Source organism: Manduca sexta, unplaced genomic scaffold (assembly GCF_014839805.1).
Source record: "Manduca sexta isolate Smith_Timp_Sample1 unplaced genomic scaffold, JHU_Msex_v1.0 HiC_scaffold_2148, whole genome shotgun sequence".
NCBI lineage: Eukaryota > Metazoa > Arthropoda > Insecta > Lepidoptera > Sphingidae > Manduca > Manduca sexta.
In genome coordinates this window covers 1-27,194 of record NW_023593083.1, presented here as the reverse complement: position 1 = coordinate 27,194, position 27,194 = coordinate 1, and the positions used below count along the sequence as shown (strand labels likewise).

The 27,194-nt window shown below is 35.7% G+C and overlaps 2 protein-coding genes across 2 annotated transcripts; one reads left to right on the top strand and one right to left on the bottom strand.

Annotated features, from left to right (window-relative positions):
- Positions 1-9,730: 9,730 nt before the first annotated feature.
- LOC119191951 (alpha-centractin) lies at positions 9,731-17,004 on the bottom strand. The gene is made up of 9 exons (XM_037445802.1): positions 16,842-17,004; positions 16,528-16,592; positions 15,425-15,599; positions 14,650-14,801; positions 13,582-13,725; positions 12,552-12,717; positions 11,943-12,012; positions 10,983-11,149; positions 9,731-10,746 (listed from the first exon to the last, which is right to left on the bottom strand). The coding sequence occupies exons 1-9, from the start codon at positions 16,887-16,889 to the stop codon at positions 10,603-10,605; spliced, it is 1,131 nt and encodes a 376-aa protein (XP_037301699.1). The 5' UTR covers positions 16,890-17,004; the 3' UTR covers positions 9,731-10,602.
- An 832-nt stretch (positions 17,005-17,836) lies between these two features.
- On the top strand, positions 17,837-20,099 carry LOC119191950 (GDP-fucose protein O-fucosyltransferase 2-like). The gene is given in 2 exon segments (XM_037445801.1): positions 17,837-18,394; positions 18,396-20,099. Coding segments are annotated over 2 exon segments (1,224 nt in total). The 5' UTR covers positions 17,837-17,959; the 3' UTR covers positions 19,185-20,099.
- The last annotated feature ends 7,095 nt before the right edge of the window (positions 20,100-27,194 follow it).

Here is a 27,194-nt window from a genome sequence, read left to right as displayed (position 1 = left end):
AAAAAAATGACCCTTTATAACTATTAAGCCAACTTGTCTTATTGATGTACCCCTGACTGATCCTGGAGCCTGGCTTATTGGTATAAGCCACTATTCTACTATGGGTATTCTCACTATTAATAGTCGCAATTGGATTTATCAAAGACAAAAACAAAAAGTATCCTCCCTAAAGCAAAGTACTTCGTGTGCGAATTTATTTCCTACAATCAAAGAATGCTAGCTTAGAAGTTAGGACAGTTAATACTTTGTTGAAACGCAACATAGATTTTAACGAATCATTATAAACAAATAACTTCCCTTTATATGCGTGTTCGTGTACATAGTAATTTACCGGCAATTTTAATGAACGTATGACATAAGACCACAACAAAAAATAGCGCTTTACAAACCTTCCATGTCCCCAAACCAAGAATCGGGCAGTTGAGCCCGTTGTAGAACTTAACAAACGGCACTTTTGAGGCCATTTTCACACAATATTCGAATAATATTTTTAAATAATTACAGACGAACTGCAATACGAAATACGACGACGACAGCCGGCCGAAGGTTGCCAAGTTCAACCTTTGTATGGGACCAAAGAGCATTACAATACTACGGAAAGTATTGGACATTGAAATCACTACTATAGTTGCATACGTACATTGGAATACTTTGAGTTTGATTTTCGAATTGGATATTTAATCGAAATATCTTGTAACGTAGGTACTTATTAAATAAAAATATTATATTGGTATTTTGATTTTTTATACCTGTAGATACACGCAAGAGGAAGAAACGGTATTGATTACTTACTAGGTAATATTATTTATCTATCAAAAAATATTCTGAGACGAATATTATCTACAGCTGTTTATAAGACGTCGGTTAACTTTATTGCCTCTCAAGATAAATTACATATATTCCTCCATCTACGATAAACCAAGAGTGTGGAAAATATTTTTATGTAATTTGGCTGTGTAGCTCAAGAAAAATAATATAATTTCTTAGCTACCTCATACGAACAATTAACAATAGATTTGATTCTAAGTGAATGAGGATGAAAAAATATGTAACTAAATAATTCTATAAATTTCCGATCTTTTGAGTAAAGCTAGCAACATTTTCAATACTAGACTGCGAAGCGGTAAAGTTTCCCACATCAATTAATAATACAAGGACATTTAAATTATAAAGCCAACAGTCACGACAATATTGTATTCATATTAAATCGTCACCTATACGTTTGTATTGTTCCAATCAATACCTAAGTAGCTATGTCCACTGTCCACTGCGCTGGCTTAAGGCATTGCCCCGCGCAAACGGCCTTGAGCAATTCCATCCATACTTGGCGACGCAGGTGTTTCAATCGGGAATGTATGTACAAAAATTTTGGAATACTTAATTTTAAAAAATATTTTATCTCTTTGAAAATTTTAACTACCAAAATGTTCCTCGCGTTCCTAAAGCGGCGATAGCCTAGTTGGGTGTGGAACGGACTGCCGAGACGAATGTCCGCAGGTTCAAATCCCAAGGGCACACACTTCTGACTTTTCTAAAAATCATGTGTGTATTCTTTGTGAATTTAGCGTTCGCTTTAACGGTGAAGGAAAACATCGTGAGGAAACCTGACATCTGAGAAATTCTCTAAAAGAATTTCGAAGGTGTGTGAAGTCTACCAACCCGCACTAGGCCAGCGTGGTGGACTAAGGCCTAATCCCTCTCAGTAGTAGAGGAGGCCCGTGCTCAGCAGTGGGCAAGTATTATAATACAGGGCTGATATTATTATTATATTAAATGTTCCTCATTAAATTTTTTATCTAACCGTGTTGGTTTCAAATTAAAATGATATGTACTTAAGGAGATTTCTGGAAACAAAAAAAATTGTGGCATTGTCATTATAAAATTAATGATACTATATCCACATAGTAAAAAAAATATATAACCAAAGTAAAATAACATTTGTAGTCGTATAAAATCCAATATTTTTCTAAATGTACTTATTATTTTCGAATATACATCTTCTAGAAATTCGTTTAGCACACCGTCTTGGATGTTACACAGCATTAATCGTGTTGGCCGAAATTACAACGGTACCGAAGTATATCGTAATTTTTTATTATATTTTGTAGTTTATGAAGAACGGTCCGTAACTAGTTTATCTACCATTAGAAAATCTAGCTACAATATGAATATTTTGAACACTTGGGTAGTGGTTGTGAATCCGCGACCTTCGTCAGCCGTCGACTTATTTACCACTAGATTATCGGTTATGATTTGGTATAATAATTGTTCTAAAGATTGTTGGTGTCTGTTAACTTTACTTTTTCCTTGATGAGATCAACATAATACGTGTTACACCTTTACCAACTAAAACCATGGGAAATGCTAATTGTGACACATATATTCAATCTGCATTGCAAACAACACGCACATAAGCACTTATTTTAGTACCTACAGTGTACTGGTTAGCCTTGATTGTAGACATAATGAATAATGTACTACATTCCTTATGAAAGATAGACTCACATTGGTTTGCCGGCATGATAGAGCATGCTGGTCTGTTATAACGCAGTCTTAATCGTATTGGAAGACGGAGTGCGAAAATCAGCCTAGCCTTTAAACCTTTTTTTTTTTAAAAGGGTCAGAAAGTATATGTTTTCGTTTTTCCGGGGACTATTTTGGTGGGCGATCGTCTTGCGCCCCCTTAGGCCTCAGTGCCATACGCACTTTACACTTACTTTGGTTTTGACTTGGGTTAAAGAACTAATCACTAACTAGACGTGAATTTAAATTCTTTACTTGTCAATACTTGTTTAGTTACCCAGATTAAAGGTGAAACAAAATATATGAAAATGGACCTTAAGCTATAACCCAAGGAACGACCTCAGGGAACGACAGTATCCTTTGACAGTTGACACAATTATGCCGGCTTCCTAATTGCTTGTTCACGCTTCGCTTGGAGAACCGCATGCCATATGACGAGAAACACGTGTACCACCAATCAGTTCCACCACTTAATGACGCTGAAAATATCTATGAGCTATTGAAGTTTTTGTTAATGATTGGGATAGAAAAGGCTACGAAGCTTTGATTCCGCAAGCCGAATACTCGATATCAGCTTATCCTAGCTAATATAAGTAGGAAGATATAAAATTATTCTAAGAATTGTAATATAAACACCTCGGGAGGATAGATGACCCGATTCATTATTTGGAAACACAACAACAACTCTTAGGCCATATTAGGATAGTACTACGCACCCCCGCATCGGTTCGTGCTGGACAGACGGGAGAGATAGTGTCCCCAGCATGCAAGGAAAGAAAGCTTCGCGAATACCGAATGCGCGTTATAGATTGCCAAGATTTATGAAGCTCGTAGTAAAGTAACGTTAATGCTTTTTTGTTTATATTAATCGCATTTTTACTAATTAATGAAACGTATATATTTTTTCTTACACATCTTATTAGTGATTATCATGTGTAAAGAAGATGAAGATTTTCGACCATCCACTAAACCTCGTGATTCTCCATTCGATATGTTCAAATATAAATACTTAGGTAATATTTTAACACATTTCCGTGGTCTATGTTCGTATTTGAGATGGCATCAAGTATTATGCCGCTTTCAGTCTAAAAACATTACTAGAAAAAAGAAGCGACGCGAAGTCAAAGAAATATAACCAACCTTCCAAGTGCCCAGGCCGAAGGCGGGTATCGTTTGGCCATTATTCAATTTAACGACTGGTACGGGCGCCATTTTACAAACTTTTTCACACAACCACACAGCGAGGCGAAGGAACACTGAGTGAACTGTCTTATCGTTTAACTCTTGTATTATAATAAATTACGTAATCGACGATCCCGCTGCGATTGATAACTTATCAGGGGGCAATTGATGTTTATTATTTTATTGAAGCGTACTATTTTTTTTACTACGAATTTTCTAGATCTAATCGGTATTGTAACCAAATTAAGAAATTTTTCAAGTTGAATAATTTATTTATAGAGAAACAGTTGTGTAAATTGAGCTAAACAGGGGGCAACGAGTCATGATCATCTAAAGATATGTGACATCCACCACTCCCGAGTTATATCCACTATACACGTACTAATTCAAGAGATAAATAAGATTTGTATACATCGGTACCTCGAACTTTTTAATTATTACTAATTCTTTGCCGGATGCCCATGCACGGATGAACATTTGTCGCGGCACTAGACACAGTCTGGTGTGCCTCAGCGGCGAAAGTTGAAATTTTCGAAAAGGAATCCGACACAACATATAGGTACTTATGTGCATAAATGCGGTCTGCAAATTGTTCTGATGATAATTAGATTCTATATAAAGAGAAGCCGGCAGGAATCGGGTTATATGGACCCTTAACTCGAGTTGGGTTTAGATCGAGTCAACTCGAGTTGAATTCTTTTTAACTCGAGTTTAAATACTTACTCTATTTATGTTACGAAGATTTAATCTTAAATACATAAAACATGTATACATGATGAATAAATAAATTCCTTTTTTATTTAAATTCACCTGGTGAGTTATTACATTTGTAAAAATAACCCAAACAAATCATTACTCAGTTTCATTTTACCCAGTTAACTCGAGTTACTTAACTCGAGTTGAACTAGAGTTACGTGAATTTCAACTCGAGTTAGCTCGAGTTGTTTATCCCGAGTTGACACATCACTACCTTCGCCACCTGCGGACATTCGTCTCGGAAGTCCATTTTACACCTAACTAGACTATCGCCGCTTAAACTGTGACTATACATTTCAACTATACTTTAAAAATTGTGGCGCCCGGTGCACGCCGCGCCGCTCCTTGTCATATGTGCCGTCCGAGGCCACGGTCTCTCCGGTCCCCCTTTGCTAAGCCACTGTGTCAGGTAATCCAACATTACAGCTGATAAATATGCTCTCTTTCTGTTATTTTTTGGTTTGTTAAAGTTGACAAAAGTGGTAGAAATACACTCCATAGCCTTAAATCTCTTTAATAATTTATTGGTCATCAGTCTTGCCATGTATAATTAGGGTAAATGCACCATAATTCGTCATAATTTATTTTCAAGGTAATAATTAATAAATTAATTAATTGCTTTTAGTTGCCGAAGTCTCCATTTAGAGCTCTAGGATATGGAGCTATTTTGTTTAAAAAAACGCGGTATCATTGTCCTTTCAACAACAATTCTCGATTTAAACATGAAGGCCCTGTCTACTGGTCCAAAACCCTAGTCTACATCCACTGGAGAGTAGGACTAGCATGAATACACGTTTTATCATTAATAAGCTCGACTAACGAGCTATTCAAAAATTCCTTCATATGACGATGTTGTGCCTATTAATATAACGCGCGTTTGTGAATGTAACGATTTGATTGTTGCATGCGAATTGGTTTACAGCTTGCACAATTCACTAGCGCGATTTACTTTTCAGCTAGCGTCCTCTCTTGACGCAGTTTGTAAAGGGCATTCCCTAAAATACCATTTCGAAACGTAAGCAGAAATAAATATTAAAGCTTTGTAAACAAACAGATTAAACAATGTAGTTAGTTAAGAATTCTTTCTTAGAAAACTTTGATCATGACGCTCAATGTCAAGTTATGTAATATCTCAAGTTGTAGAAACGAAAAATTGAGGAATTTCTATTTCAAATCCGGTATTTTCGTAATAAAAGTTACTTTAGTTCCCACATGCTTGGCTCGTGTTTGCCGTCGCATTATACGGTGTCCTGTAAATGGTACAACAACCTTAAGGGAAAGATGACTTGAAGAGACTCTATCAGTCATAAAAAATTACCTCCAAAAAATTGTCACCATTTTCAAAATATTGAGGTTTTTAAATAATCGCCAATAACCTGTGTTTTGTTGCTGTATGCACAAATAATCAGATCTAACATGCCGAATTATCAACTAATTGCCTAAAAAGTAATACCCTTCTTCATTTTTGTTAAAAAAAAATACTGTAACCGTTTTGCCCTTCGGTGGTGGGAAAAGAATGTATCAATTTTCATATCAAACCCTTTTATGGAAATATTACGGAATAAAGAAAAGAGTGGAAATACGTGTCGTCAATTTATTGACATTACCAGTTTCGCAGAACTTATTCACATACTATCATCCCTCCATTATAATTAGCTAAAATCTACAATCGCGATTAAATCTATGTCACAAAATCATTTGCATTAAATTTAACTTTATTACCATTGTATAAAATTTATATTGTAAAAATGAACACGACGTCATACGACATTTTCCTTCTGTTTTAAATTTTGAACTTAATTCTATGTAATACCGCTACCCCACGCTAGATGGAGCTTATCATAACAACTCTATGACTGATTATAAGAGAAGTTATTGAATAACACACAGTGCGCTACCCATGCCGGTAATAGTGTTGCACACATCCAATACTCTTTTGTAAACTTATCGATAGTGTTGAAATAAAACAATATTTCTAATTTTATTTATGTTTTAAATTCGCGTTAACATAAGAAAGCATTATCGACAGTGAAAATTCAAATAACATTAATTAACTAAATGGCCGAAACGAAAGGAAATGATACAAATTTGGTAAGCACAGGAAAAGTTGTTGGAACGTTTTTGATTAAGTATAATTTTAAATAAATTATTGCAAAATTATTTTATATGTTCAAATTCTTAAGATTTTCAATACTGTATCTATGTTAAATAACAATATCAACAATACGTACTCGCTTACATGTTACAAATTCTTGAGTTACCCTGAAATATACATACACGCACGGCACATATTATGTACTAGCTTTTGCCCGCGGCTCCGCCCGCGTTATAAAGTTTTTCAGACTAAAGTTTTCCGTTATAAAAGTAGTAGTTTACCGGGAGCCTATGTTCTTCCCAGGGTCTCAGACTGTCTTCATACCAAATTTCATCTTAATACGTTGGGTAGTTTTGAGTTTAACACGTTCAGGCAGACAGATGCAGCGGGGGACTTTGTTTTATAATATGTTTTTTTGGAACATTTTAAGTGGAACAATCCCGTCATACATTATTGTTGCATAACTTTAACCGTTTACGCAGCGAAGGCAACGGAAGCTGTCAAAACTAATAATTTTCTCCGTTTATGCAACATGTTTCATTACTGCTCCGCTCCTATTTGTCATAGCGTGATGGTATATAACTTTGAGCACTCCACAAATAAAGGACTATTCAACACAAAAAGATTTTTTCAGTTCGAATCGGTAGTTCCTGAGATTAGCCATTACTGCTCCACTCCTATTGGGTATAGCGTGATGATATATAGCCTATAGCACTCCACGAACAAAGGGTTATCCAAAGCAAAAAGAATTTTTCAGTTTGGACCGGTAGTTCCTGAGATTAGCCATTACTGCTCCGCTCCTGTTGGGTATAGCGTAATGATATATAGCCTATAGCACTCCACGAACAAAGGGTTATCCAACGCAAAAAGAATTTTTCAGTTTGGACCGGTAGTTCCTGAGATTAGCCATTACTGCTCCGCTCCTATTGGGTATAGCGTGATGATATATAGCTAATAGCACTTCACGAACCAAGTACTATCCAACGCAAAAGAATTTTTCAGTTTGGACCGGTAGTTCCTGAGATTAGCCATTACTGCTCCGCTCCTATTGGGTATAGCGTGATGATATATAGCCTATAGCACTCCACGAACATAGGGCTATCCAACGCAAAAAGAATTTTTCAGATTGGATCGGTAGTTCCTAAGATTAGCCATTACTGCTCCGCTCCTATTGGGTATAGCGTGATGATATATAGCCTATAGCACTCCACGAACAAAGGGATATCCAACGCAAAAAAAATTTTTCAGTTTGGACCGGTAGTTCCTGAGATTAGCCATTACTGCTCCGCTCCTATTGGGTATAGCGTGATGATATATAGCTAATAGCACTTCACAAACCAAGTATTATCCAACGCAAAAAGAATTTTTCAGTTTGGACCGGTAGTTCCTGAGATTAGCCATTACTGCTCCGCTCCTATTGGGTATAGCGTGATGATATATAGCCTATAGCACTCCACGAACAAAGGGCTATCCAATGCAAAAATAATTTTTCGGATTGGACCGGTAGTTCCTGAAATTAGGGCGTTCAAACAAACAAACAAACAAACAAACTCTTCAGCTTTATATAATAGTATAGATTCGTACATCACTTTCAAAAGTTTAGACAGAGACACCGCGCTGCGTGTGAAAGGGACAACAATATCGCAAGGCAAGCTATACGCGAGCGGGACACGAGTTTAGTTCGAACACTACAAGGCGCAAGCATCGGGCGCGAGAAATACGCGCGAGATACGATTTGACAAATTGATATTATGAACTACCGATATCGTTGAAGTATTGATTTAAATTATTAAATCTTTTTTTTATTTTTAATTAATTTACGAAAGAGAACCTGTTAGGAATCGGCTTATATGAAAGCCTCGCCACTGGTATACAGCTCACACCTTGTTCGCGTAAACTAGTTTGAAATAATTTGAAGGATTACTCTAAAATATTGCCGTAACGTTTTTTTGATTTCGTGTCTATAAAACAACATTGTTTCTTAATAGCATGAACATGAATAGGGAGATGCATAAATCCCGTGTCTTGTATATTATTATCTTAGTTACTTACTTGTGCTAGGTCTTTTATATGTGAGAGTTCGCCTGATTAGGTGAACCCAGCAATGTATATTTCTGTCTCTAGCAACATTGTGCAGTCACTGTTCTGTTCCGGTTTGAAGAACATTGTACCCAGGGCAACTACTGGACATAGTAAGACTTAACATCTCATGTCTCAGGATGGCGAGCAAATGGCGAGTGCAGTGGAGGACCAAACAAACAATAATTTGTCATTCAAGTTGTTAGATGGTGTTTCTACTGTTTATAAACGGTCGTATCGTTAAGCGAAACAAAAAAATCGGAGTAATTATTTCTCTGAGAAACTTGTATTTTGTCATTTAACAAAATATAAATTAAGCAAGAATAATTAAAAACCTTATAAACAGCTTTGCACGGTTAAAAAATGGTTTTTATTTGGAGAAAAAAATTAAGCATGCATCAGCGCCTTTGGGGCAAGAATAGCTTTTTTCTACAATAAAAGTTGAGTTTGTTACCTTTTTAAATTTTCTAGTAACAGCCCAATATTTTTGGGCGAAAGGGTGAAAATAATTATTGTGCAAAATAAACGAGAAGAGTACCCTTATTAAGGATTTCCGAATGTTATTGAAAAATCAATAAAAACAAATTGAGAAAAAATAATTTATTAATATACAAAAAGAATGTCTTCAATACTTAACTGCGTGCTTAAACTTAATACAATAAGCTCTGTTATCCGTTATATAAATCACTTTGCAACCTAAATTCGTTATATAAACATGCGTTACATTGCAGCTGCTTTAGGAATGAGAGCTTGGAACAAACATCACGCCTTGCCCGCTGGGGTACAGACAAAGTCGCAACATGCTTCCATGTTGAGTCATTTTTATTAGCAACAAGTTTATTGAGAAAGTACGGGGCACAAATCACTATTCTGAGATTATTTAGATTTTAGTGCTCGTATTGGGTTCTGAATCAATCAATGGGACTTTGCACACGATTTTTTGCAAAGGAACTGACTGCCACGCGTTTCAGGTCGATTCCAGTGTAAGTTCAAAGCGGTCTTAGTTGAATATTAGGTGCGGACCAACTCGTTTACACATAGAAGCCTTTAGCTGTATGTACCAAAGCTGTGCCAAGGAATAGAACCACATTTAACTGTATATTACTTAGTATGAGAAACTATATTCCACACACAACTGATTATTTGCACTTTGAGTAGTATGCATAAAAAGCAATTTCATACTATTTCTGTTATTCAAGTTTTATCCACGGAACGTAAGCACTACACGAATAAGGAATGGAATTTTTACATAATTCAGCATTGTACATGCAGGACAGACATGAAAACAAATCTGTCACTTTCTGCACCTTTAAGAATAAACTATTTTAATTAACGATTTGATTCAAGCCCTTTGATACATGAAAATATTTGAATAAATACAGAATATAAAAGATTTTTTTTTCATTCACTGAGGGTACTTATATTTCCGCGCCGACATTCGCTAACTTCACTAGCGTTTGATAACAACGCCATCTGTTGACTGCCCGCGCTAACTTCAAATACAAACATACATACAATCTTCGCTTAGCATACGATTAATGCGACTAAAATAAGTTATTTATCAAAGCCGATGAATATATGACAGGTTTGTTTGGCTAAGCATATTAATAAGGCCGTATAATCGACGAGGCACAACACAATTTTGAATTATAGATCCTACTTAGTTAACTAACTGAATATTAGACCGTAAAGGTGCGTATGACGGTCTTTTCATAGATATATATTAACATTCCTGCCAGTTAAGGGCAGATAGTCGTCTGATTACATCTAACAATTAAAGACAAGCGATTTTGGTCCATATCCCTGGACCATGAAAATGTATACTTCTAATAGCAACTCTCATTTTATGATTTATTTTCAGAATCGATCTAACGATAGCTATCTGGATTGATCGATTCGTTTTTCGAATCAAAATATTTAAACACTTTTCATACATTCATCGGATTTGATTATGTATATATAACATTTTAGAATGTTTTTCTGTGCACGGCGCGGTGTCCCTCCTCGTCGTACTCGCGTTTAGAGACCCACATCTTGCGGAATGTGTCGAGCGACGCGAGAATAGAACCGCCTATCCACGTAGAGTAGAGACGCTCTTGTGGTGCTGAGATCTGAAAATATAGTTAAGTTAATAAGCAATGTAGCTTCTTATTAGTGAAAAAAAAAACTACATCGGTTTAGTAGTTTTTGAAATTAGAGCATTCAAACAAACAAGCTCTTATTTTTTATTTTAATAATTAAAAAATTCTTTTTGCATGACCATAACCGTTTTTTAATCAAGCCAGTTAAGGAATCATTGGCCTGAAAAGTGAACCTCACCAAGGTACCAGCCCCGGAGTCCACTTACCCTGATCTTCATGTCCTTGGGCGCCAGCCTCCGTATCTCGGCCAGCAGCCTGTCTCCGAACCCTCGGAACAGCGTGGAGCCGCCGCTCAGCACGATGTTCTGGTACAGCACCTTTCGCAGATCCATGTCAGACTTCTGGATAGCGAACATCAGCACCTCGTGGAGTCCTGGGGGATAAAAAATCATGTCCTTATTATACAGCATCATTTTGTCATTGCTTTTGCATATTCCCGCCGCGACTCGTGCGCCGAAAATGTGTTGAACGAATGCTAAAGGCCGTCTGCTCGGGGGAGGCTCTTAACTGACATGCGAACGCTAGCTAGCTCCCCCCCCCCTCCCGGATAATTCTTGTGTGCGTGGACTCAACACCGAATGCACGCCCATGCACGGGGGGACATCTGACGCGGCCCTAGGCACACAGTTAACTGTGCATACCTCATTGTTGTAAGTACACATTGAGGCCTATGAGGGACTTGCGAACATTTAAAATACTTTATTTATCACGTAGGCGAACAAAGTTGCACTTATGATACGTCAAAACAAAGCATACGAATAATTATTATTATTTCTAAACAACTATTAAAATTACTTATATAACTATTTAAATTTCCCTTCCCTTTCCCCTCCACCCAACCTAAGATGGTTCCTTATCCTTCCTCCAGACTTCCTCCCAACTATCCCTTCCCTCTTTCCTCCAGGGCCCTGCAGTCTCTAAGCTGGGGGCACCTAGTATCTCATTCGCTGTTTTCTGTCGGTGTTGACTGCGGGTCTGTATCCAAAAAAAGACCCTAACAAGCCTCAATATTTATTTATTACGCTTGACACAGCAATCAAGTGTAGTCGCTTGAGCAATTGAGTGGGACAATATTAAATCATTATCAATAAAACTGTGAAATACATATATCATTCTGTCTTATAATTTTCATCATTCCGTCTAATAAATATTAATTATAGGCTTACCTTCACACTCCTCGCCAATGAGATCAGGTCTGAACAGCACTTCTGGCGCTCGGAACCGCGCCGGCCCGATCTGAAATGAATGGAATCTATATGTCTAATGCTGCAATAAAGTCTAAAATTGGATAATTAATAACTTTTTTTTTATACAAGCATCGCAAAGTGGAGTGGAGTCCAATAAAATGACGACTGACGGGAGATCCTTATAATTACAATTTGATTGGAAATGTAATGGCTCGTAATTTCAAAGCCCGTATTCACAAACTTTACTTAACTAAGTACGAAGCAATGCTGTGATAACAGATCTGTTTCTGTACTCTCGGCATGACAGCCTTCGAAGTGCGCAGGCGCAGGGGCGCTGTGGTTGGCTATTGGCCGTCATATAAACAGAGCCATATAACACTGTGTAATTACCACATTTTGCGTTCGGGATCACTGTGTGCCCTAATAATATTGTCTGTAAGATTTTTTGTCCACTTGTAATTGTTATTGCCTCTCGAGGCAACTTGAACAGAATGTGTTGTCCTACTCTCTAAGCAGGTTGTGAAACAGAGCCCGCGCTGTTAAGCCCAGGCTTCTCCTCGTGGAACGTTCCAGAAGCCAGTCTGATACCTCGAGCTGCGTGCCGTCGGGCAGCGTGTACTGCGCGCGCTCCGTCTCGAGCGTCTCCTCCTTGAGCGGGTTGGGTGAGAGGTAGCAGGCGCGCTCCTTGATGGCCTTCACGATCTCCAGCTCCGCAGACGTGCGCAGGTTCACGCCCTCCTTGCGCAGGAGCAGTCTAAATGAATGAGAGAAAAAATTACTTTATTATTATATAATTTTTTTCCTGCGGTTTTGCCTACGTGATAAAGTTTTGCGGGATATAAAGTAGCCTATAGCACATAGGAGGAATATAGCTTTATATTAGTGAAAAAAATATATTGCATTAGTAGTTCCTAAGATTAGCATGTTCAAACAAAATCTTCAGCTTTATAGCAAAGTGCCTGTTTGGTCAATGTATATGAGCCGTGTGCCAAGAAGTCCTGGTATAGGTTTCCATGTCAGACAATATTGCATTTTTAACAAGTTTTGCTGGATCACTGGGTTCCCCTGAAGAGGTTGGGTTAGGTAGATGGTGGTCATGAAAACTTAACCAAAACTTTTTCTACAATATTTTTGGAAGGTTGTTGAAGGGGAAGGTCTAAGGTTTGAAATAAAGGCACATGAAAGAAGACTGCAGAGGGAGGGGCTACCAATGAAAATCACCCTCTGAGGAGACCTTTAAATACAGCAGAAGTGGATACAGTACTGATCTATTAATGAAAGGAGGGGAAAAAATTATGGGGTAAGGATGTTGACCTTTAAAAACCTTAAAAATAGTTACAATAAAGATATTTATGCTTAAGTCGTAACCTTCATTGATGTAATGTCTCCAATCATCATTGTTGTAGCCAGTGTAACTACTGGACATAATGAGACTTAACATCTCATGTCTCAGGATGGCGAGCGCAGTGGAATACCAAACAATACTTTGTAATTCAAAGTGATGGATGGAGTTTCTGCTGTTTATTGGCGGTCGTATCGCTTACCATCAGGCGAACGGCAAGCTCGTCTCATCATTAATTTTTTTTGTAATCTGAGAGTAATATATGTCTCCACTGACCTGAGATACCGCGTGACGTCACGTCCGGCCACATCCACCCTCATGATGCTGTGCGGCATCGCGAACCCCTCGTAGATGGGCACTGCGTGGGTGACGCCGTCGCCGGAGTCCAGCACCACGCCTGTCGTACGCCCTGTCGCGTATCTAGAACACAGGAGAGATCTCGTGTTTGATATTATATATAATAATAATATTTTCGCGTATAACATTCATACATTACAAAAGAGAAATATACAAAGCAATATACAACTAACCTACTTACACAAAATGCGTGAGAGTAAAAAAAACCTACTAAATTAAACTATATGTTATAATGGTGAAAGATTTTATAGCAAAGTTTGACTTTTAACCATTTTTGGGTAAACAATCCTCATCGCCTTTTTGAATTTTACTGGATAGGCACCACCGCAGTGTCTATTTCTGCCGTCAGGCAGCAGTGTAGTCATTTGTGCTCCAGTTTGAAGGACATTGTAGCCCGTGTAACTACTGGACATAATAAGACTTAACATCTCATGTCTCAGGATGGCGAGCGCAGTGGAATACCAAACGATACTGTCATTCAAAGAGTTGGATGGTGTTTCTACTGTTTATAGGCGGCCGTCTCGCTTACAATCAGGCAAACGGTAAGCTCGCCTCTTCATTTAAAGAAATAAAAAAAAACTCTCTCAAAAATGAACCAATCAGAGCAAAGTGTTTTTGACATGTTTACAAATGAGTTATTTTGATTGGTTCATTCTCGGAATCGGATTGAAGGTTGAGATTGGGACATCTCTTAAGACAGTAAGCGTCGTATAGTAAACAACTGTATAATTACAAAGGTAGGTATATTGATAACTTTGATTTTTTCGATGACCAACACCTCAAACTCCCATGTGACCATGACGGCTGCAGTCTTCGAAACGTCGGCAGAAAATTATAATATAAAAACAGCGACATTTTTTTCAGTGTCTAACGTACACGTAATAGGAATCATTATGGAAAATTTTAATGTAAAGTTAAAACATTTTAATATTATTGTGAAATGAACACTGTACATATTATATCATATTAGGAAAATTTTCTACTCACAAACTTAACACAGCCTGCATGGACAGGAACAGCGCGGGCACGTTGAACGTCTCAAAGAACACCTCTGCTGACTTCTCCCTGTTGCGGCGAGGGTTCAAAGGTGCCTCCGTCAGCAGCACTGGGTGCTCCTCCGAGAAAGTAGACAGCTGATCCTGTAGGATGATTGGAGTTAAACAATAACTATAAAAGCTTTAATTGCAGTATTGGTTGTGAACTTTAAAACTCTATTTTTTGTTAAGATGGGTGATTATAATTTGTATGAGTTCTTAGAGATATTTTTTACTGGATATAACAATGATGCCTTTCATAAGAACAGGGGTTCCTAGAGTAGATTTTGGCACACCGCCCTGCTGCCTAAAATAGAAAATTCTCTTCAATGCAAGGAAGCAGAGGCCACCAAATTTCCTAAATTTAAAAATGAGTTAATTTATTATGCGTTTGAGCCTTTATTACTCAAACCAGTGATCATAGAATTTTGCATATAAGCCGTGGGGATACAGGACATGGTATCCCTCATCCAGAAAAAGAGACTGTTCCTAAGGGAAAAAAATTGGTTTACAAAATGTATTATAAAGCCCCCCTTTACACTTAGCATGCCAATCTTTGAAAACCAAAGGATTGGAGTATGAGCCTACATGTAATATAGCAATTACCTTTCCTCTTATTGTAATTATCCTAATAGAAATACAGTTGACTTAAACGGCTTTTACTTTGCATGAGTTTATGAAGACACATTCTTAAACGCATAGCTTCCTGAAATTATTGTTTTATTTACCTTGCTGTATATATAATTCCACACTTTCTCCATATCATTCCAGTCAGTGACAATGCCATGCTCCATGGGGTATTTGATGCTGAGCAGGCCACGGTGCTCTTCAGCGCGAGGGCCCACGAACAGCTCGCCTTCTAGCGCGCCCGCCATCACACGCACGTGTTTTGGGCGGCCGATGCTGTGAGATAGACAAAATTACATTGGATATGTTTTGTAAGTACTGTCACATAACACTGTTGGTAATTCTTTTTTATTGCCTTAATAGGCAAATGAGCAAGCACCCATGGCCTTTGCAATGCCAGAGGCACAACAATCCATTGCCAACTTGGAAGAGAGCACTCATATTTAAGCCTTGTTTAAAGAAGGTCAAGCACAATTAATCAAATTCTTATGAAGAATTCTTAGGTATGTATGTTTGCTTATGGTGTTCTCCATTAATGTTAAAGCGAGCAATAATTCATAGTCAATACAGAGATAGCTTCAAAAAGTCAGAAGTGTGTGCTTTGGGTTTTTTTTTGTGCAGTCTTCAGCTTGGTTGATTGTTCTGTTCCAAACTAGGCTATCATTGCTTTATTTATGTAATACATATTCATAATGCTTTTTAGGTACAAAGTGTAATTTTGATAATACTAAGAATTATATGACTAATAATTTGTCGACCATGGTATTGAGTTCTGCTTTATTTTGTACCAAAATTACAATAATTTTTAGAGAAAATATGTACTATTCTGAACCTAACTTATAATATGTATGACTATGATTAAATACAATAAGCTCAGTATGATAACTAACATAAATTTCATGTTCAAAAAGTCATGTACTAGATCTTTTAATTATAGTCCCTCACTACAAAAAAACACATGAGTGAATTAATTGTTGGAACGAAAAATGGAGTTTATTTATATACTATAATACTTGATCAAAGGATTCTTCTCAGAATTTCAATATAGTAGCCATAGTTTAAGGTGTATCTGTATGTCTGTCTGGGGCATTATAACTCCTAAACGAATGGACCGATATTGATGCGGTTTTTTCATACGCAATTTCAATTCCACCTTGAACTAAAGACACACTAAACATTATACTATAGTGTAACAATTACTTACTAATTTGGGAATCTGCATTTTGGTATCTGGTCGCCAGCAAAGCCCGCTTTAATGACTCCGGAGCCCTACGGAACGCCGGTACAGTTAAAAAAAAACAATTCCAACTTTGTTGACGTAATAATGACTCACAACTCATTATTTATGCATAAATTTTCACTTGACTATTACTATATTATTGTTTTAATGTTTATTCTTGACCTATTATTATCAAGTGCCATGCTAACGTGATTCCTTTTGGAAAATTATAGCAGTAAAAATTAGTTGTGCCAAATTGATAGAAATAGGTTTTAGTAAAGAAATATAAACTTATTTACGTTGTCTATAACGACGGGTTGATTTACAATCACGTCGTTTAACTCCATTGTGTGTTAATTTAATCAATAAATACTTTAAATACTGTATTTTTCAATAAATTTCACTTAGACTACACATCGGTACTTCTTGTCCTGTGTTCCATAAACAATAAAAGTGGGAAGACCTATAACGTTCAATATTTTTTGTCTCTTTCTACATCTCGGTGAAAATATAAGCCCGGTCTTACGTTCGTCTTAATCTAATGCTAAATAGCCAAACGTGGAGTTGGAACGGAGTTAGTGACATCAGAAAAAGTGTTGCAAGCAGCAAAACGTGTTCCATTATTGTTGTCAATCCATGTGTTCTTTTTAGGTAGATAAGAAAATTACAATTTATATTATTTTTACAGATTGAACTTTGTTATCGCAAATATAATTTTATACTACAGTACAATATAATTTGGATTAGATGGTTTCAATGAGACTGTATGGTTTTCATAACAACGGTAATTTCCTGTTTCACAACTTTGTTTCCGGACAGTTTGACCAGTGTTGCCAGAAGGTTACATTTCTTACATTTTTCGTTACTTTTGACCCCCTCGCGTAACATGTAAGTAATTTTTATATTTAAGGCAATTTTCGTAACTTTTGAGAACAACGAGATTTGTAATAATTTTTTTTTATTGTTAACAGATTACAAACGCATTTCTATTCAACGCCTCCAAATTGAACGCACCTAAAACTGGCGGGTCTAAAAAGTATTTCAATTCATATCACACTTAGAGGTGGCTCGCCATGACAAAATGAAACGTATCTTGCATATATTAAAACTTGATTTTGCTTGAGTGTGCGCACGCGCGCACATTACCTACTTCGCGAGTCCCCGCGGTTTCGTAGCTACAGAAATGCTTGCCCAAAAACGCGTAAATTAAAAACAAAACAATAATGTAACTTTTGCAGCAAAAATGTAACATTTCAGGAAACGAAATGTAACTTACGTCTCAAGGGCCCTGGCAACACTGAGTTTGACAGTCACGCAAAACGAAAGTCAAGAGTGGAAGAGTGGTAATTTGCGAAAATCAATAAACAATTTATTGATTTCGCCTTAACGTCGCTGCGGCGACTTTGTGTATAGGATCATGATTTTCTTAAGTATTATATTAGCCAATTTGTTATTTACAAGTGCAAATTTGGTCTTGGAAAATGACCAATGCGATGCCGCTACGAAAACTTGTCCGGATGCCGTCGAAAATACAAATGATATAAAATTATTATTATACGACGTGAACCCGCCTGAAGGCTTTAATTTACGACGCGACGTATATATGAGGTTTGCTATAATGCTTGCAGAGGCTCAGAAGGACGGAAAAAAGGAAAATTGGCGGTTAGTTTTGCCCCCGTGGTACAATCTATTCCACTGGAAATCCAGAGTTGTAAAACACGAACCTATGTCTTGGAGTTATTTTTTCCAGGTCGACGCGCTCAAATCCTACGCGCCGGTTCTTGAATTCAACGAAACATTTAGTCAATTCACGGGCAATGCTATAGAAATAGATGTTTTGTACGTACTGCAAAAACTACAAGAAGTTGTTTGAAGACGGTGATTATGATGATAAGTGGGAGACGACCGAGGACTGCTACTACGATGGCGAGTTCTGGGGTTACAATAATGTAACCGTAAAAGAAACAGTTTGCGTTCACTACCAAGGAAAAATTTCCATGCTGTGGGAGTTGGTTGCCTTGCATCCCACGGCCAAGACCATCATGTTTTCGAATGGGGAGATTCCTTTGCATACCTCATACGGGACAAAGGTCTACTGGGATTGCAGGAAGAGTATGAAGTTTAGCAAAAGACTGTTGGATATTGCTGATGAATATATTAAGAAGGAGCTTTCATGCAACAAAGTCAAGTGTGACTCGTATATGGCAGTTCATTGGCGCAGGCAAGACTTCGCACGGAGTCGCGGGAAAGACGTCCCATCGCCTGAGCAAACTGCCGCTCAAATTAACAAACTCCTCTATGAAAAACGGTTGGACGTAACAGGTGTCTTTTTGGCTACTGATGCCACTTCAGAGGAGATTAAGAAGCTGAAAGCTGCTCTGTCCAGGCACAGCCATGAGGTTAAGATGTTTTCTCCCAATCACAAAGATGCTATCCAGCTGAGGGATGGAGATTATGCTGTTATAGATCAGATTATTTGTTCCCGGGCTGTTTACTTCATCGGAACACATGAGAGTACATTTTCGTTCCGTATTCAAGAGGAGAGGGAGATCCTCGGATTCCCTAAGGAGACAACATTCAATCGCCTCTGCCCAGATTCTGGAGACTGTGAGAAGCCAGCAAGATGGACCATTGTCAACTAATTTAGAAATTTTAAATTTTTCGATGTATTTTATGTCTAGATGTGGCAAATATGAATACTCAGTAACATAAGACTAAGATATATTCGATATGTTTACTATGATAGTGGAGTTTTACTACTTCATTACATTTCAGTCTCAATTGCTTTGAACACTGAAATATATTTAAGGCGGTCATTACTGGCTCATCACTTAAGCCGAGATCTCAGCTGTCGATGCAGCTTTGTTTTTAAGATCAATCTCATGTAATAAATTGTATATTTTTACCATAAAAAAGAAATTTTTTATGCATTTATTTAGGATAAAACATGCAGTCAAACTGTATTTATTTTATTAAAGCTAACGGACATGTTGGTAGCTCTGGACACGTTTGTAGTTCAAGGAGCAATATTTTTATTCTGATAATGTAACCAGTAGATTTGTAATGCATTTATGAATACCTGTCTGTTCTATGAGCTTTTTAAGAATACTCCTTCTATATTAGAAATTCTTTGTGCCATTTTATTGATAGTTAATTTCGGTGTCATAATTATTGCCAAGTTAAAAACAATCTTACACATAGGCCTAAGACTCTAAAATTCTAAGTCAATTTGTTTTTCATATCATTAGGTTTCTTATAAATTTATTTACATTAATGAACTCTTATAATGGTCATGTATACTTAATATGTGGCAAGTTAGTACAATAATATTTCTTATGCAAATATGTATGTTTTAAAGCAGTCATGAAGACCCAATAGCATCTGCAAGATTTTATTTTGTGATATGACATTTCTAGATTTTGTTATTTCTTAGATTAATATCAACTTTATTACCTTGTGTTTAGGATCTCAGTTTCAAAATATTGTCATACTAACCAAAGATCTTTCAATTATGAAAGTATTGTATACTTACTCAAATAAAAAAATATTAAGTGCCATTATGTGTTATTATTTAATTCTTGGATCCCTTAAAAAAGGAAGTTTCATTTATTCGAAATTAGAATGAAGCAAAACTTCTTTCATGTTTATTTTTAGTGCTGGGTACCACAAAGTACTTTATAATATAGGAAAGTGGATACCTATGTTCCAATATGTCCTTACAACACTACATGGTACAAAAGTTCCACAGCCGCGTCTGTGTAAACACGATAAACTCAAAAACTATTTACCGAAAGAATTATCATACTGTTTTCACTAATGGACGGAATGATTCAAGCTTTATGCGGGTAATTTATTGCGATGATTGTTGAAAGCTCTCGCTTTTACTGTAATCGATGCGTAATATCAAATAACAAAAAAAAATAATTCCATTAATATATATTACCATTGTCTGCAATGTATGGTGGAATAAGAAATTGTTCCTCTTTATAAATCTGGGTACAGAAAAGTCCGCCATAGCCAAACAGTATAAGTATAACATATCGCTGGAAGTCTGAACGCATGACAATCTTTTGTTATATTTAGAGTGCAAATTGAATTTTAAATATCATATAGTTCCAAGTAATTTTGAGTAAGAAAAAACAATAATCGCGAGATTAATAAAGGGGACCCATGTATTGTCTTTTTATATCAACATGAAATTTTTATCTTTTTGCAATGAAGTAAATAATTACATCGGATTTTGTAATAGTGAGCTAGCGATATGTCACCTTCTCACAGTTAGGCTTACGCTAAGGTTCTGCTACGGATGCGGAGCTGGGCAAAGACGCTAGTATAGTATAAGAAAATTGCTTCCCCTCAAACCAGCCCCAAATCTAACTTGATACTAAATAGTTATGTACTATTTAGTTTATTTAAGTCCCTGAGTACGGTACATTTATTTTTAGATTGTGGCTCCATTGTTGATAGACGATGATTTTATCTTTTACCGTAAGCTGTTTTTTTTAAAAGCAACGGGTGTATTATTTTTAACTAGTTTTCATAATAAAGTCACCTGAACCATACATTTTAAATATGGAATTTAATTAAATTAAGTTTACATTTTATATATTTTTTTAAATTCCCCTCTTTGGAACTGTGCTGTTTCTGAACGAAAATAAACATCGATTTTTGTTTGTGTTCTACTGATTTCTGTTATCGGCTACCTGTACAATAATATTGAGCATTTTGTTAACGCGCTCAAATTAAAACTTGACTTTAGGTAGACTCGCAATATTTGGATTTAAAGTGCTAAGTCTTCATTACAGTAAACAGCATATATTAATAATGGCGTGTTTAATTACACTTACAGAGGGCGATAAGGAAATGGATTTCACAAGCGATCGTAAGTTCTAAATACATTTCAGTTATTCTATCAGTTACATCTTTAAACATCAATAATTTTGTTAGAAAACAATGTTTTTTTCGTTCGTAACGTACATAACCTAAGATACCGCGTAAATTTAAATATTAAGGAGATGTGCGTGTAATTTGAATGTTTTTTTATATAATTTAAACTGAACCCAATTCTCTCGTGAGTTTATAGTATCGATTATTTAATTTATTATTTAAAAGTACATAATATACAAAATATGTTGTACTTAGGAATTTATAAATTATCATTGCATTAAAATATATATTACCTATGCCATAGATGCGGTTTTTTTTTATCTTCAGTTCAATTAATTACACCTAATTAAACATTTGGTCCAGTGTAGTTACACTTTGTGATTTCAAGAATTTAACTATTATTAAATGTAATAAAAATAAAGTAAGTACAGTAAAAAACTAGCTATAGCACCATTGAAGAGACAACCTAATCTTGTTGTATCTGATATATATAAATATAATATCAGCTCTGTATTATATACTGCTTACTGCTGGCCAACGGGCTTCGTCTACTACAGAGAGTGTTTAGGTCTTAGTCCACCACATTGGCTTAATGCGGGTTGGAAGACCTAAAACACCCTCAAAGTTCATACACAGAATTCTCAAGTGTGCAGGTTTTCTCACAATGTATTCCTTCATCATTAATGTGAGTGATAATTCACAATCAATACACACATAACTTTGAAAAGTTCCTTTCTAGTCTGTCACTGCCTTTATTTGTATCTCATTCTCTGGTAATATTTTGACTTAAAATTGTCACATCTGGGACAGTTAAAGAAGTATTTTCATAACCCGATCTGGGGTATGGTCCTCAATGCGATATTGCTTGGGTCAAAATATTATCGTGGCACAAACACTTTTATTTGCGTAGTTTATTTGTGTGGGTATTATTTAAAAATGTCATTACAATACTGTTTCCATTTGATACACTATCTCGACAGCATTGCTAAGCATCAGGTGCAGTGCAGCCACTGTGACTTGCGTGAATAAAAAAAATGTTTATGATTATTTTTCTTATATCACAATAAGGATCAAAATAATATTTTAGATTACTGAAAATAAATGACAATTTGTTGTTATAACTGATAAATTCCATAATATTGCTCACTTTATCCAGTGTGATATATTTACACAGATGTTTATATGCATAGAGCATCGAACAGGGCGTCGCTATTTACAGCTGTTTTCAATAAACAATCCCAATATCAATCTTTAATCTGATTCCGAGGATGAACCATTCAATATAACTCATTTGTAAGCATGTAAAAAAAAACTTTGTTCTGATTGGACCATTTTTGAGATCGAAAAAGCGATTGGAATCGTTTATTGAAAGGGCGGTTAGTCGTTATAACCGATAGGTTTCTATCAAACTTGAAAAATACAGATGTCCGGTGTAAACTTATCAACCGACCAATACACATTGGTGTATACAGGAAAATTAACTTTAAGTGGGTGGTATATAGTATATTTTATGTCTTCAGTAATACAATATATATATTTTGTAATTTGAATTTAGAATTATCATTTTGATTCATGCTTTATGATTTAATATGTACTTCATGCCCCTTGTATTAAGTTGTGTTATTCAGTGCTATTGTATTTTTATTATTAATATTATCGGACTGGCAGTTTATTTAACTGATATGCCTGTATCCTGTAATCCTTGATTCTGGTTTCACTTCCCAGCAAAATATTTGTCAAGTTTGTTCCTAAACCTGTTCACATTTTCTGCTGCAACCACATCCTGTGGGAAGTTGTTCGTTATATTGTGATGAGGTTTGCCAGTATAAAGTAAGCATCGCAACTAGAAGGCGATAATGTGGGAATTTGTGTATTAAAAAACAAGAAAAAGATTTATCCTCATGATATTATAAAAAATATTTAAAGTTGTATACAATACATGTTAACACAATATTTTATAGTCAGCCACAAACTGAGTGAATTCGATTAAAATTTTCAAATCCTTTAAATTTTTGTATCGGTATGAACGATCGTCTTTTCTTGACTAAAATAAACTTCAAAGGTTCTTGTAAGTTTAGATAAAGAAAAAACATTTTTTCTGTTGAACATAATGTGTAAAAGCATTTCTAAGTTTTAAATTTGTTCCACTTTTGAAACTGAATATAAATATTGTTGGTATATTTTTAATTTAAGTATGTCTTTTTTTTCAGAACCACCGGAAAAACCAGAAACACCTCCAGAAGATACGGTGAGTTATGCATTTTTAATTTAAAATCATAATTATTGTTTTATAATGTCTTATGTTTACGTGAACGTTAGACATTAAAAACGAAAAATAGTTTAACTATTTTTCGGTTTTTATATTATAGTTTTCTCCAGACGGTTCGAAGACTTTGCAGCCTTCATGGTCACGGGGCGGTCTCGGAAAATAATTAAAATATAAAAACAGCGATTAAATCCGAAAAAAGTTGTTTTTTAGTTCTGTTCTTATCATATTAATACTAGTTTAGTTATAAGGTAGACACAATTAGATCCCATTTTTAAATTGGATTGGAAACTTCCTCTAGATGACATTTTAATAACAAAAGGTATTTTCACATTAAATTTATTTTGTATAAAAGGTCTGCATTGTTTCTATATAACTTGTACAAATGTTATACCAATTCGTAGTTTGCTTAATATCCCACCGATACACAGGGTTGAGATGATTAAATAAATTTAAATTATAGATAGAAACAGTTTTTTTTTATCTACATCAATAGTTTTTAATGCCAAGATATCAACCAGACTGTGTCAAGGGACTTCCCCGATATAAACTACGGCGCACACGCACGTGCAATGCTATTCTTATCTAGACAGTTCGGGTATTCCCCGTAATGTTAACTTGCGTTTTGATTCTTCGCCTCGGCATACGCGATCGATTAAGGAAAGTGTGAATACGACAAAATAGTTGCAAAGATGCTGTGTGGATTTGTTTTAACGAAGGAAGTTTGCTTACGGAAGGTAAAGCTGTGTGTAAAAGTGTAATATGGAGTTATTTAATTTATTAGTGAGTGAAAACGTTCAGAAATATGTGTCGCAGAAACGGAAGAAATAATTATGTAATCAGTAATATGTGACAGCAATTTCAGTAATCCAGGTGGCATTTGTCAATTTTAATGAAAAAAAATAATAGTAATAAATTACGAATGAAAAAAGATTCGATTAAGAAATTTGAAAAAATTTTTCTTTTTTAACTCACGTTTTTTAACAACCCTGCTCATATAGGTATGTTGTATAATGCATGCATATACATTACCTTACAAGACATGTTTAATAATATTGTTCACAGGCAAACGTACGAAATGATAGCAACTTACACTTAGTGATTCCTCAACCGAGAGTGATGACGGGAAAGAGACCTTACAGGGCTAATAATAGATGTGAGTATGGATTACCGTTGTATATAACTTACTTAGACATGCAGCCTATGTAAGAGAGAAGATGCAATATTTTATTATGGTATTAATGTTATAATTTTCTCATAGAATAGATCACGAGTATATAAATAAGATACTAAATTTATTTTTTTATTTTATTTTTTTTATTTTTTGTTTTGGTTGAAATTCGACGTTATCAACGTAGTGTGCGTGTGCACTCATGCACACTGTAAGGTTATATGGAAAAATAAAAAGTGGGGCGCGTCTTGGCGCCATCCCTGGAAGCAGGCGTACCAGCCCCCTCCCCCCTCCTTCTAAACATTGCTAAAAGTTATAAAGGTCTCATGACATGAATTTTCTGCCTCTTAAAAGTATGAGTAATGAACTGCTCTAAACTTTTTTTTTCTCTTATCACTTTATCATGTAATGTAGTCTTTACCCTAAACTGATTGAAAAGAGCAACACCCGAGTTTCTTGCCCGTTCTTCTCTGGTGAAAACTGCTTTCCGAACTGGTGGTAGAGTTAATATTGACGGAATCTAAATAATGTATAACATTTTACAGATTCAAATAAATCATTTCATATCCCGTCCGCCCCAACTGCGCTACGCCACTGACGCACCTTCCATTTTTATTTAAAAAATGCTATAAATTTCGGCAAAAATGTTTATAACCTAAAACAAGTTGTAATAACAGATATGACGTCACTACTGACTAGACGCTGATTGGTGGATTAAAACACGTTCTGTTTTACGTTACTTTCAACTCATAATTATTTATAATTATCAATATTAACTAAAATAATAACGTTGCAGTGGACCTTCTTTTATGTTTTTATCTTTTCGTCACAAAATATTGAGAAATATAACTGCATCTTCCCTTTTACTGGGCATTATGAGTTTTCATCCAAGATCTTAGAGTATGAATTGGAGTGTGATGGATGTTATTGTAATTTAACATTCTTGATGGTGTTCTATTGTTTATATTCTTCGCGCTTACCATCATGGTATCGACTACCTTAGCTCGAAGTTTATTCGTTGTAAAATTTGGAAACGCAATAACAAAATACGCTTCAGTCGGAGTAATAAGTAAAGTAATAAAATAGTAAATAATTAGTGGATATTTAATTACCAATAAGTATATCAGCTGAAACGTTTCGTTTTGGCGCCTGAAGTACGTCAATACGCTCTAATTTCGAAAAACCTATTTGATAACATCACCCGTTGTTAAATTATATACATTTTTTACAACGTGGGCAAAAATTCTTATACGGCATCAGAAAAAAAAGCTATGATCTTTAGTTAAACCGAGTGGTGAGCAAAATTCAATGTATGAAAGATATCCATGTGAAGCGTGCTAGAGTGTTGCCAACGAATCGTGGCACTGAAAGTATGGCGGCAAATTCAAGACAATATACCTTATAACCGCGGGTAAACATCAAGTGACTAATGTTTTTATTTAAAATCGTTAAAATAGAAAATATTTTTTTAATGAAAATATAATTGTAAGATAACCTCATCTTTTTAATATTCACGGGGTTACGGACCGTATTTTTTTTTTTATTTCACCAGACAGACTATCACCCAATTCAAACTTCAATACGTGCAACGATTTTTATCTACCCTCAATAATACCAGTTAAGTTGTCTGTCAGTTTTATATTTGAAATTTTAATTGAAAGTGCGTTTGTGATTTTATCTTTGTTGGGAATATGGAAAATTGTGAAGTTGAAAATATAGTACAGATTACTTGCGAAAGTAAGTTAAAAGTATTATGAAAGTAACATATTTTTTATACTTACAAAATCAACACTTTCGTACCATTGTTAGTTACCACATAATAAGAATGTTTTGAGTTCCATGCAGTGTTCTAATAAGTTTTAGGATGAGTTTGAAAGTACGTAGAAATAAACTTTATCCAGGTACAATGCTACATTTCAATTTAAATCCACATTTCCATAGTATGTAGATATATTTAGGAGGTGGTTATTGGCTTGTTTGAGATAGGCAGATCAGCTCGAATCTTGGGTAAGATCCATTTACAATAATGCTAGACATACAGGTACGCATTTATAGAGCTAGAAGTTTAGGATGTTTGCCCCCCGCTCTTTATCCGCGTATTACGAACGTATGAAGATTTTTTAAGTACAAGAAACGTTTTTTAGAAGCTAGCTGTCTTAATAAGTTTCTTTAAAAATATTTTGGTGATTATCAATGGAGACTATATGACAGAACCTTAGGGAACCCTAGCTTTACCAGAAACTTCTCATGAAGAAGTGTTAACAATACCCTTGTTTTAGATGGCGAACCTCCGCCGAAGAAACAAGCGGCTTCGATCAAAGTTGGAGG

Excerpts from the sequence above, each read along its gene's own strand:
- LOC119191951 (XM_037445802.1), bottom strand. The coding sequence starts at position 16,889 with ATGGAGTTAAACGACGTGATTGTAAATCAACCCGTCGTTATAGACAAC. Across the intron at positions 15,600-16,527 it reads AAATGCAGATTCCCAAATTA|CATCGGCCGCCCAAAACACG; the intron begins GTAAGTAATTGT and ends TCTATCTCACAG. Across the intron at positions 12,013-12,551 it reads CCGACGGCACGCAGCTCGAG|ATCGGGCCGGCGCGGTTCCG; the intron begins GTATCAGACTGG and ends CATTCATTTCAG.